The sequence below is a fragment of the Helicoverpa armigera genome, chromosome 22, assembly GCF_030705265.1.
Source record: "Helicoverpa armigera isolate CAAS_96S chromosome 22, ASM3070526v1, whole genome shotgun sequence".
NCBI classification, from domain to species: Eukaryota; Metazoa; Arthropoda; class Insecta; order Lepidoptera; family Noctuidae; genus Helicoverpa; species Helicoverpa armigera.
The window spans coordinates 8,197,921-8,211,721 of NC_087141.1; the positions used below are offsets into that span (position 1 = coordinate 8,197,921).

The following is a 13,801-nucleotide window of genomic DNA, read 5'->3' on the forward strand; positions in this document are numbered from 1 at the left end:
ACTTTTTCACACGATTTAAAAAATGTTCAAATCACTAAAGCTTAAGCCTGAAAATAAATAAAAATATCACCAACGATAATCGCTATATAAGTCGACTAGCTTCTGCCAGCGGTTTCACCCGCATCCCGTAGAAACCTCTGCACGAACCCGGATAAAAAGTAGCCTTCCTCGATAAATGGGCTATCTAACACTGAAAGAATTTTTCAAAACGGACCAGTAGTTCCTGAGATAAGCGCGTTCAAACAAACAAATAAACAAACAAACTCTTCAGCTTTATAATATTAGTATAGATATCACATAAAAAAACTTTTAGTTCTTAAACCACGTACAATTCACATCAACCACTAACAGCAGACAATAACACCCAAAAAATGCTTTTCAAAATCCCACGAAATGACAGTTTTGATCCTAAACAGTCCATAAATACAATAAAAGACCCCTATTGTGTGCTAATGGGTAATTTATACCCAAACTTCAAAACAATGGCAATTTGATATTCATTATTTGCGATCTGAGTTGACTTTATTGTTCTCAATAGTCATAAATATGATGGCCATTGTTATACCTTTGGTTAATGGATAAATAGTAGTGTCTTTGGAATTTCGGATTGGTGTTTTAGGTGTATAAATCTCCACTAATATTGTATGTGGTAATATAAGTCTGTTTCTCACGCTTCCACACCGAAAGTATATAAATCATCGGCAAGGATATTGAGCCCTGACCTTCACCTGCGCAGAAGTGATTTATTGGTTTATTGCCATAACCGTACGGTGCGCAAAGCGATCCTCACGATCGCTTTGCGCACCGTACGTCTTTACGCCGAGAGCTCATTAACCGTGCCGATAACTATACCTGTGACTATACCTACTTATAGATTTACAGAAATGTTTAGAGCTAGAGAAAGGATATAGGCTACTTTTTATACAGCTGCAGAGAGGTAATATTCTCAGGACGCGGAAAGCAGAATGAACTTTTTCACGAACCTGAAACTATTTACTCGTCCTGTTTTCTTCTTTTTCACTTCAATATTTAAAGGATTGTTTAGGATTGTTGTTAATTCAACTATAATAGACATATCAATTTGAATATTACTATAAACTATAAAGACTTGAATTTTCTGTTTAGGATCTAAAATTTAAAGCCACACACATAGAGACGCTTAAAATGTAATTATGTCTCTATTCTGTGCTGTAATCCTGCTTTTTATATAACCCTAAAAAACAAACGAAGGTGACACAAACGACATAGGTGACACATAGTGACATAGGCCGACAAGGGTGACACAGGGTTACACTTGACACGCGTGCCCTGTCGATCTAGAAACATTGGACGGCATGGATTTAACGATAGCTGTAACCCGCAAGTTTCATGTAAATGGCTCAGATGCTAGGATCGTACGTGAGGACGCTTATGCTCAGTTTAGGGTTAATTTTGAATTCATTATTGAAGTTTTGTAAGTGCTGTTTAAAGTAAGGTTTTGTATACGAGCATGGGTTTGTGATTAAAAGGGTTGACAGGTTTAAAAGCTGAATTTTTACTGCCTCGCCTAGTGATTTTTTGTCGGGTTATATGATGTGAGTGATGTGAGTTTTGTTAATAAAAAATTATAACTACTCAGGACAAGAGACTGACTGAATGATAGACTGGTCTGATAGTCAAGTTTCGAGCAAATAAATTTCGGAAGAGATGTGACATAGCTTCCAGGTAATAAAGGATTTGAACTTTTTTTTGAAAATACTGTCGGTTGAAAATAATGAGGTTAAGTTTGTAAGATAATAAGATAAAAAATTATTGATATGAAGTAAATAATAAAATATCTGTTTTGTAGCTGTTATAGGAAAAACATATTCAAACTAGGTAGATATTCATAGTTTCTTTTAGTAGCAAGAAATCTCCATTGATCCAAAAGATTTAGTAAAAAACTTATTGTGGAAACAGACTTTTTTATTATCTGTAGGTACACAAAAAGAATAGGCTACATAGCTATTTCCCTCAAAACACCTTGAAATATTATATTGTTCACATAAATAAATCCCATTGTTCGACTAGAGCCATTACATTAAATTATCGCTTGGAAACTAATTAAAAAGACAATAGGAAACTTTGTGAACCATGGAAAACAAAATGACTAGCGGAGATGTCATTACAAAAAATATCCTAAGAAAGTAGCGCACCAAAACTACGCCTCGCCCACATATGCCTTCTATGGAACCAACCCATTTATTTTAAATCCAAATCACCAATCAATCAAAACCAATCTTTTGACAGATTAGTTTTGATTTGACAAGGAACGCGAACGCCTCCTGTAGTTCTAGTAACTGATCACACCTATCGTACGTTGCTTGACCTACAAGAAGGCGCCTAACCTACCTTCCTTGTCACCTTCGCTATATTCCCTTCTTCCGTGGGAAAACAAAACTCTATCGCTTTTATTTAAGTAACATTTTTTACTTTTTATGAATGTTTTTTGATGTTTCACTCTTTTTGATAAAAATAACTGTTTCCATTTTGCTTTTTGTCCACTTTCGATTTGAATTTGGACGTGGAAACAATGTGGAATAAAAAAAAAAGTATTTGTAAAACAAAAACGAATTTTTATTTATTTTTTATAGGTGTAGAATCAGTACCTATTACTTTTTTTTGGCTGTTTGAACGAGAACAAAAAATATAGGTAAATACTTAAAAAGTATTAAGTAAACATAAAAATATATACAAAATTACCGGAAAAAATCGGGCACTTATTATAATAATCTTAACTTTCATAGGTCTTTTGAACCGATTAACCAAAAAGAAGTGGTAGTTCTTAATTTGATTGATTGTATGTTTCCATTTTGCAAAATGTTCTATTATCGATTCAACTTCAGAACTTATAGCAGCTAAGATGAACTGATGAAAAAACGACTATGCAAGTGACAACATATTAGTTTAAGTGACACTCCTTATCATCCTTCATAGACAATAATAACACATTCAAACACCCTTATCTACCAGTCAACAGAATAAAAAAATATCTCAGAAAAACCCTTTGTTAAAACCATGGAGAACAAAATGACTAGCGGAGGTGCCATAACGGAAAATCTCCTGAGAAAGTACCGCGCCAAAATGCGGGTGAGCGGGGCACGAGGAACTTTACTGTCTCCGCCCTTATACACCTTTCTTTGGACCCGAAATTTTTTTGTAATAACAGTAATAGTTGGCAGAACCTGAACGCCTCGACAACCAACAAGGTGGACAGACGACCTTATAAAGGTCGCCGGAAGACGCTGGATGCAGGTCACCTCCAACAGGTATCTGTGGAGAGCAAAGAGGAAGGCCTATGTTCAGCAGTGGACGTCCAATGGCTGAGATGATGATGATGAACGCCTCATTAGTTCACTCTTAACTGATCGTTTTGGTCATGCTCACCCTACGAATTTGACCTACAAGAAGACGCTTGACCTACCTGCATTATGGCATCTCCGTTCTTTCCTTTCTCCGTAGGAAAACCTTTCCAATATGAATAAACATGACTATGTTCCCGAGTCTACCTGACACTGGATATTGTCTAGACAGTTTGTTTTCATCCCTGTCAACCCCATATGGCACTTGGTGATATATTTGTTTTTCATATTCTTTCTGATTTTCGTAGGCTAGGCGTTGATTTTTTGGATGAATTTTTAGGAATCATCTTTATGAAGGTTTAGGTAGGAATGTTTTAACTGTTTATGTAGCAGTTGTCTGGATTGAGTCTCTACTCTTTGACTACATATGTAACGTAACGATGTTGACCATATTACATTGGGTGTTGTTCGTCATTTTTTTTTAGTTTATTTTGCTTTTAATCTACTTATCATGGTTAGTTCCTCCGTGTTTCAAAAGAGACCTTAAAGTGGATACCGGCTGTCTTTTGAACATCTTTGGCAGTCGTTCCAGATGGTCAGAAGAAGAAAACCAACAATTTCTCATGTCTGACTTTAAGTTTTACTTTTTTTTTTAAGGGGTATTTGGCTGTCTAGGTGACTGGTAAGGTCGAGGAGGTCAAACAGGCAGTGACTCCATGTAGAATACTAATCTAACCTATGATTGGAAGCCACTCCAATTTATTTTGAAAAAAAGCTAGACATACTTATGATGACATGATGGCGTGGACTCCATTTACCAAGATATTGTCATTCTAGCTCATATTCCTCATTTCGTATTAAATAATGATGTGCAATTTGTCTTCAGAGCCTGTTTTCAGGTGACATAAATAGAGAGACTTCATCAAGTTCTTGTAAATATTTCGCTTTTATTTATCTCCTGGGGCGCAAAGACAATGCTATGCCTCTTGTATTAATGGTCAGCGAAATTGGAATGCATCGCGTTTGCATTGTCAATTGAATTGCTACTTTATGTTGGTTGGAATACAGTTGAAAATTAAAGAAGACAAAGAGGTTGTGTTTGATGTAACTTTGAAAGAGGATATACCTTATAGTACTCATATTTTTTTAACCGACTTCCCAAAAAGGAGGAGGTTATCAATTCGGCCGGTATGTTTTTTTTTTCTATTTATGTACATCGATTACTCCGAGGTTTATAGACCGATTTACGTGATTCTTTTTTTGTTCGACTCGGAATAGCTGCCAGTTGGTCCCATAGTCATCAAGTCAGGATCTGATGATGGAAACCCTGAGAAATCGAGGGTAACCTTTGAAAGTTGTAGGCATACATAGGATAAAAACTTGACACTCAGGTGTACGCCTAAAAGCACTATTCAACAGTGAAGATTTGGAGCTGATCTGATGATGGAAACCAGAGAGGGTCGAGGGAACTCGACAACTAAATATGTAAACTACCTCTAGTTTGGGCTTAAATTATTTGTATTGACAAGACCTTTGCAACAGTGAAGGTTTAGAGCTGACCTGATGATGGAGACCAGAGAAAGTCGAGGGAACTCGACAACTGAATATGTAAACTACCTCGTGTTTGAGCTTAAATAATTTGTATTGACAAGACCTTTGCAATCGTATCACTGAAAAGCTTTAAATAAAAAACTTTTTTACAAAAAAATTTAACCGACTTCCCAAAACACTAAAAAGCAAAAAAAAAACTATTTTTAGGTGCATCGGCCTAGAAGTCGGTGTCTAATGGATGTTACCTACTAAGTTAATTTTGCCACCGACTTCTAGACCGATGCACCTAAAAATAGTTTTTTTTTTGCTTTTTAGTGTTTTGGGAAGTCGGTTAAATTTTTTTGTAAAAAAGTTTTTTTATTTAAAGCTTTTCAGTGATACGATTGCAAAGGTCTTGTCAATACAAATTATTTAAGCTCAAACACGAGGTAGTTTACATATTCAGTTGTCGAGTTCCCTCGACTTTCTCTGGTCTCCATCATCAGGTCAGCTCTAAACCTTCACTGTTGCAAAGGTCTTGTCAATACAAATAATTTAAGCCCAAACTAGAGGTAGTTTACATATTTAGTTGTCGAGTTCCCTCGACCCTCTCTGGTTTCCATCATCAGATCAGCTCCAAATCTTCACTGTTGAATAGTGCTTTTAGGCGTACACCTGAGTGTCACAGGTCTCATAATATATTTTGTGACAAGATTATTATGTTTTATACCTTGATTAGTTTAAGACATTAACACAAAAAATTCACATTTAGATACTTTTTCACAGAACATTTTCACTTATTTAATAAATAATAACTTCAGAAACTAACACTCTATCCTCTAGACATTTGTAAAAATAATAATTCTATCACCGTCACCCTAACTTGTACTCTATAGTTGAGACCCTAAAGTTGATATTAGCATAACAAAAGGTGATCTTCAGGTGTTAAAAGTAACATTTTTCCGTCAAATAAATACATTCTTAATTTATCATATCCAAGTTTACTCTTTAGTCATTTTTTTGAGACTAGGGGTGAACTTTTCGACGAATGGTGTTAGCAGTGTAAAAAATTCGGCGGCGCTCGAATTTCTTGATAAATGAATATTGTTAAGGAGTTCTGAAGGTGGTAATGTCATGTATTTATATGAAATTCTGAATATAGCAATATTTTTTAGTGCTTGGTTAAGCGATATAAGAAAATAATGCCACTGTGTCTACATCAAAATTCGAATCAAAGTCATTTATTGAATTAGGCTTATACGTAAAATAAGCACTTCTTCAAGTCAAATTATACTGGACAGCATCCCCAAAAGCTAAACTAAATCGAGCTTTTAAACCTAAAGAAAACGTCGTATATACCCAGACATACTCTGTAGTTACATAACTAAGAAAATTACTTCATGCACAAGTATGAAAGCCAAAGTAAATAGTAGTCTTTAACTAACTGTATCACGTAAGTATGCTTATTTAATTGGATTTAGCCTATATTGTGCGCTCAGCTACTGTTTAGTAGATAATTATTATTGTTTCTATATGAAGAGGTAGATATTGCTACCATGTAATCAACTTTCATAGCAAAAAACTAACCAACTTACAAAATCAAAAACAACGAAAAACCCTCCTATAAAATCAAAAAAACTAAAAGTAAAATAACAAAAAACGTTCACTGTTTTAACAAGACTGTGTGGTCTAGATTCAATCTTTCAGCAACGTATTGAACGAATTACAGTGTGTTTACAAAATGGAAGCAAAGTAGGTACTAAAAAGAATAATTTGGAGAATGAAGATGTTTGGTCTATTACTAGGTAGGTAGAATAGGTTTAACGGTCATTTCCCAAAGCCTTTCTCAATAAATGAGTTATCCACCAGTATACTTTTTTTTTTAATCGGTTCATTAGTTTCATGAAACCCTTCAATAGGTGTAAATATGTAACAAGCAAGCTGAAATTTCTACAAACTAATTAATTTTGAGAGACTAATTGAGTGTGGATGTTTGTTATTTTTGTTTGTTAAAATGCTGAATAGATTTAAATAAAACTTAAGAGCAATACCTTTAGTTTACAATATCGGGACATCTTTCAAAGAAATATTGGGTAGCCAGGTGTCAAGACTATGATTAGATTGTGTTATGGGTGCTATAACTAATATAATAGAACATAGTACACTTTTTACGTCGTCGATTATCGTCCCACTGCTGGGCTGCGGCCTCCTCTCACACGGAGAAGGATTGAGCGTTAATCACCACGCTTGATCAATGCGCGTTGGTGATTTCAGACTGTATAGTCCAGGTTTCCTCAAAATGTTTTCCTTCACATTTTTATCAGCCATAGGTGTCTAAGATACCCTACTAGATAATCCTACTTAGAAAGTACATACAAACTTTGAAAAGTTGCATTGGTACTTGCAAAGAAATAACACATACACACAGGCAAAGACCTAGTATATAATATAACCAAGAATAATTCAAAGCCATTAACATGGCATTTATATTAGTATCACGTAGTATAATGTTTATGTGAGTAATGACAATTTAACGATCCCATCCAAGTTTGCTTTAAAACGAATCCTTGTGTTCTGATAGCCTAGAGGCTTCTATTTTATACAGGGATGGCGAACCTTTAGAATCTTTGAAAAAATAATTATTTTGTTATTACGTGCCAAATTGTTGAAATTAAAAGGCAATAGTTAAAGTATGTGAATTTCGAGGCACTACGAAAATGAAGGCACCTTGAAATTCTCTCTACATTTAACAATTACGATTTTTCATCTGCCTAGCCTTTTCCCAACTATATTGGGGTTGGCTTCCAGTCTAACTTAAAGTTGTGTAAACCAGTCACAACTAATCACTTAAGATGTTTGTGTTTTTTATATAAACTGAAAACGTGTTTTTCAATACCTTTACATGACCTCTGTAGTAGTTCCTGTGCGCCGGATGGAACTTCTAGAAACAACTACATACTTTTACATAGTTTGGTTGTTATTTACATAGAAAAAAGTACAGTAGGTTTGCCATCCTTAGCCAAAAGGCTTCAATTTAACTCGATGCGCAAAACGAGTATTTAAAATTCAGCGCCCATTTGCTACATTAACGTTACTTCGGAACATACGTAGTAGGACAAAACGTGCTAATGTAATCGTTACCACACGTAAGCAATTTAGGAATCTTTAGCTTTAAATGCTTTGCTTTAAATGCTTTGCAGTGTGGCTTTCAATAGCCTATCTATTTATGTTTGGCTTTGAGTTTGAATTTGAGTTAAGATTGTATGCAAATCTATAGTTAGTAAATCAATATATACCTATATAGTTCAAATAAAAAAAATATTAATGAAAAGCAGATCCCATTTTTTCATTATTTCAAGACACGATATTATTTCAAGATTTTTGTATAATAAAATGTTGTACCTAATAAGATGAAGACAGTACTTATTTAAACCTTAGACATTGTAAGCAGCAATTTCATAACATTTTTATACAGCCAATGATTACTTCTGTATTTGGTGGAAACTGAAGAAAACAGGTTCATTTAACATATTAATTTCACTAAAACTGGCTGAACCATCTATCAAAATTGGTTCGCCAAAGTTGTTCAAAAACCTAATAGCAAGATTCTACCAAACTATTTTGCATATATTTGAGAACAAAAAATTTCAACCTTCTCGTATGTATTTCACACGAATGCAATTGTTGCAATTTCACTCAAAAAAATATAAGGCATCACAGTACCACAGACCAATAGAACATCGCCTTCACACTCCCTACAGACAGATCGTTCCAATGCCATTTAATGTGCCACAGATTAACAACCGCCTCTCCGCAGATGTCCGACATTTGGCAGAAGTTCCAATGGTTTCCACTATCGTCTTCAGACTACACAGGTGGATGATACCACGTACTTTCTTGGCACGAGTACTTTGTTAGGCGGATATCACACTGTCTCTAGAGTAACATTTGTTGGTTTGCTGTTTGAAGCCTGTGTTTAATTTTGTATGACACTGTGTATTGAGCTTGCAATGATCGCTAATCAATGCTTAACTTAAAACTGAGTACAGAAATCTGATGTCATTACACGTTTTTGCCTTCGGACCTAACACCAGTGTTTATGTAGTTCCCTCTCATCTTAGTAGGATAGTCTGGTTCAGAATAAGGTTTTATTTTAAATCTCAGTACCTAGGCTGACATAAATACTTAATGCCAGGACAGTCAAAATTAAATACGTTTTGTAGCAAAAATGTAGAACTTACGATAGATACTTACCTATGTACCATTACCAATGCTTCTTTTCTAATACTTATGTATACCTACAATATGTTGTATTGCATTTAGATATTGAAATACTTAAGTTATATGGAGCTTTCAAAGTCCAATATCTGATCACAAATCACCAGATAGATTTTAAAAATCCATCCTTAGAACGGTTGTGTGTGAACCGCTTTACCAGATCAATAGTGGGTATACAATAAACGCTATTACATAAGATAGTAGCCAAAGGGTTCAAGTGAGGAAGACAAATAGCAGTCTGTATTGAAATAGATGCCTTTCTGTGGCTTTCTTACACATTATTGCGTTTGTATGATAACTAGGTATTGGCTATTTCAGTTGTAATGTTTCTTTGTTTTAAATTCATATTATAAAGCTGAAGAGTTTGTTTGTTTGTTTGAACGCGCTAATCTCAGGAACTACTAATCCTATTTGAAAATTTCTTTCAGTGTTAGATAGCCCATTTATCGAGGAAGGCTACTTTTTATCCCGGTACGAGAAGTAGTTCCCACGGGATGTGGGTGAAACCGCTGGCAGAAGCTAGTGTTGATATAAAATTCTAAGCTGTCACATAAAAAATATACATAAAAGTCGGGATATAATTTATGATCTTCAATGCGAAATCTACTGACCGAAAATTGATGTGCGACAAGTAGAACTCTTGGCCATTATCTCAATTCAGACCTATTCTAGCTGTTTTACTAACAAACTAATATTATTAAGCTGAAGTGTCAGTTTATTTACTTCAACGCACTAATGTCAAGAACTGTAGGGCCGAATTGAAAATTTATTTCAGTATATTTCAACATAGCTCATTTATTGAGGAAGGCTATAGGCGTTTTATACGTGTACATACGTACAGTTCGTAGTTTCCATGGCACGCAGGTGAAACCACGGGGAACAGTCATGTGTTTAATAAAATTATTAAAAAAACATTAATATTTGTATCTCACAGTTAATTTCAAGATAAAATAAAGTCTTTATTTTATTCTTTGTAAATATGCTCAATGGAAACAAAGAGAAATTATTGAGTTTCATTTTCTTGTTCATAGAATTGTTGTTTTTTTTTTCATTTTGACTTCCTTTGTTTTTCTTTTCAACTCGTATCTTACCATTTTATTATACTTACTACATTGAAATGTGTGACAGGAATTTTTCTTATAACGGCTGCAGAATTCTTTACCAACGTCAGCTCGAATCTCTATACAGCATACCCGTAGGTCGATGACCTCTCGTAACAGATTCTTGGGTCGGAATTTCACCTTTACAAGCCTTAATACCTATCAGTTTTGTGAAATCCTTCTGACAGTTAGGATAGGAGACAATAGCTTAACGTATCTTCCCAGGTATGAAAGGTATAACCTCATACAGATTTAGACCGTAGGCAAATTGATAAAGCAACCCATATGTGGTGACGGCTGCTACAGGGAATCGAACCCTTTGTGACTTGAGAAACAAGAACTATTGACGAAAGCATGTTTTGAGGAAAATCTTTTCCTTTATGTTAGAGAGCCAATTCAGCCCAGAGTTGCTTTATATAACTGTCTTAGACATATACATAAGAATATGTTTTCCTGTATGCTCCCTTATTATGCTTGGTATTTTGACTAGCAATAGATTAATTTGCATCAGTGCGCAAAAAGGCAAAATTTCCATCATGTAAATAGTAATAAAAGGTAAGAATGAAAGTGCACAGTAATTTTCATTTTTTTTATTAAACTCATATTTTTTTACAAAGAAACTATTCACATGAAAATCATTACAGTTACCTTGATATTAACAGTTGACAAATAGATCCGATAAAAGATGTCACACATCAGTTCTATCACTAATTACAATAATTACATTATTTACAACACTATTTACATAATTACACTTGATAAAAATAAATTCGACAATACCGTTATGATATTCCAAAACTTGTGTCAATTAAAAATTCACAGCCAGAAAATAAAATAGAAAATAAAATTAATCAAAAACTTCAAGTCTTTTAGATTATGTGTTTACGTGTTCCAACATTTCTGGTAACGCATTGTATGCTACCATGCTGCCAAAACCTTTAGGCTCTTTCTTGGTTACTATAGCAACGATTTCTTCTTCTGGCGGTGGAGGTGGAAACTCAGCATTGGGATCCACGGCCACTGATATATCATCTACACTAAGAACTACTTCTCTATTGTCAATTTCGATTCTGTTACGCTCTAAAGAACTATCTTCCATAATGCTGTACAGATTCTCTGACTTACTCTTGCTATACATTTGTCAGGAATTCATGTAAAAGGGATCATTGATATTGACTCCATCATTGACTGTGTTGCCCTTTTGGGACCACTGTTTCTGCTGATGCTTTATCCTATAGATAATTTCGTCATGTATGACGCCGAAGCACATAGCAGTTAATGCTAAACCAGTTAAAGTATAAGCAGAACAGAACCATAAGGTAGTAGACTTGATAGTGTAATACCTAACACCATTTATTGTTGTGTACGTCATACCAGGAACGATATTACCAAACCCAATAGTGCTTAATGCCATAAAACAGAAATAGAATCCATCTATGATACCCAAATTATCTATGTTAAATAGTACTACTGCTCCTATAACTATGTATATAAATATAGCTGCTAAGCATAAGAGTACTGGTGCTAGTATGCTTAGACCATGCATAGATAGCTTAGAGTCAGTATCTGGCCAACTAATTATATCATCCTTAGCCGTGCTTGTGGTTGGTCTTTCAGAAAGAGATAGGTCTTTTTGACTATCAGGTTTTAACACATAGCATTCTTCTGTAGGAGTTTTGCTAGTGTTCTGACTGTTTAGCATTTCTTCTTGTTGTCTTTTGAGTTTCATTCTTCGTTCTTTTTCTGCCATTCTTCGTTCGTCATAGCAGCAGTAGCCGCAGTTTGAACAGAGGCAGCAGCAGAGAGCTCGGCTGAAGACGCTTCGAGCCATCTTGGAGAGGAGAGAGCCCACGCTGGAGAGGTAGACCAGGGTTAGCGGTATACCAATCAAGGCGTAGATTATGGTTACGCCTTTGCCCAGGATGGTTCTGGGTGCGATGTTGCCGTAACCTGTGGATGAAAAAAAGTGTTATTTGTGGAAGTTAACTTCTTGGTTAACCATTCCTAGGGGATAAAGGTTGTGCCTCAAAGTCAAGATATGGCAGTCATATTTTCTCTTCGATAGCGTTTTTCCGCATTTGCTTTGTTTTGAGCCATAAGACTGTTCGTAGAATCTGACTAAAATCATGTTTAGAAAAAAAAGTTACAGCACACAATTGAAAGTCTGTGTGGGTATACTTGTAATTCTACATATATGTAGTTGGTACGTAGTGGAAACTATTTTCCACCAGCAAAACTTAACACTAACCCAAAATTACTTCTACAATTTTAAAACAAAGTACACAAAATTCTCACCTATAGTTGTTAAAACGGTGAGCGAGTAGAAAAACGCCAGCGCCAAATTCCATTCATGTTCTTCGTAATGGTTCGAGAGGTCACTCCCAAATTCACCAAGCGCCATCTCCCGGTAGCTGACGCCGTATTGTGACGCCATTTCTGTCGTAACCCTTTGCACGAGCTCGTTTTGAAACTTCAAAATCTCCTGTGCAGCCAACCGCGTCCAATTCTCTCTATACAAAATATTCAGAGACACTGTAATCTCCCAAATATTTTCTACCGCTCTGCTTCTCGCGTCCCAAAAGTAATTTGCTGACAATGTTAGGTTCCCATAATCATACTCCTCTTCCGACTTTTTGTGCGTACTATTCTGATCTTTATGACTAAGTTTCTGTCTGTCTGGCAGTATTCGAGGCCTGGCTGGCACTTCAGCACCGCCTTCTATGGCTAAGAAAATGAATGACCCCAAAAACGTGTACGCTAAAAGTACGATGAATATTACAACGTTCGTGAGGGACCCTATAATGAATTGTTTTCTTCTATACTTGGTAGTTTTTAGACAAAAGCAACAAACAACTTTTTGGCGGGATGTTTGTGCTCTTTTTCTGCTATTAGATGCCATTGAGTCGCCATCTTGGCATCGGTCCAAAGGGATCCCTCCATTTAGCGAGGGTTTAGCCAATGTGTACTGTTCGAATCTACTGATTGCTTCTTTGTCCAATACCACATGATCTATATCCATGTTGGCGTGTTACGGTCTACCTTTGTTTGACGTCATTATATCGGCTCATCTGAAACAAAAGAAAATACGATTAAATATCAAAGACAAAAGATGTTTGTATTTCGGGGATACCGTTCGGAACAAAAAACAAATGGTAGCTACATTCAAAAGTGGAGCTCCCGGCTACATTTTTCGTTCATCAAAATCGGCTTAGTTTAACCGTGTAAAGTGGATTCGAATAAAAATAGATTCGATTTGTTAGCTCAGGTTACAAGTTTTTATTTAAATGCTCAAACGATGGATGTTGATGGCAAGATTAATTGGATGTCAATCAATTTTGAACATTGATCGGCAGTGACGGGACTATCTACTCCAAAACACAGCCTAAAATACATACTCGTTAGAAACAGCTTTACTAACACTGCGAATAATTTATAGACATAACAAACAAAATTATTCAAACATAAACTAAATCATACGTCAAATAAACATGGCAATTATTAACAGAATAATCCAGAAAGTTTCAAAGATTCTTGATATATTCATAAATAACGTTGTTGAGACCTATTTAAGTA

At 35.3% G+C, this 13,801-nt stretch overlaps 1 protein-coding gene across 4 annotated transcripts in view; it reads right to left on the reverse strand.

Moving 5' to 3' along the window:
* Positions 1-10,845: 10,845 nt before the first annotated feature.
* Positions 10,846-13,801, reverse strand: part of LOC110382306 (uncoordinated protein 58) — a 367,231-nt gene continuing 364,275 nt past the window's right edge. For 2 of the 4 annotated variants that reach the window (XM_049842939.2, XM_049842941.2), the window contains exons 4-5: positions 12,524-13,296; positions 10,846-12,178 (exon numbers count right to left, since the gene is read on the reverse strand). In XM_049842939.2, the coding sequence (XP_049698896.1) occupies positions 11,370-12,178; positions 12,524-13,247 (1,533 nt within the window). In that variant the 5' untranslated portion in view covers positions 13,248-13,296 and the 3' untranslated portion in view covers positions 10,846-11,369. The remainder of the gene's footprint in view (positions 12,179-12,523; positions 13,297-13,801) is intronic. The other 2 variants (XM_049842936.2, XM_049842935.2) reach the window with 1 other exon arrangement.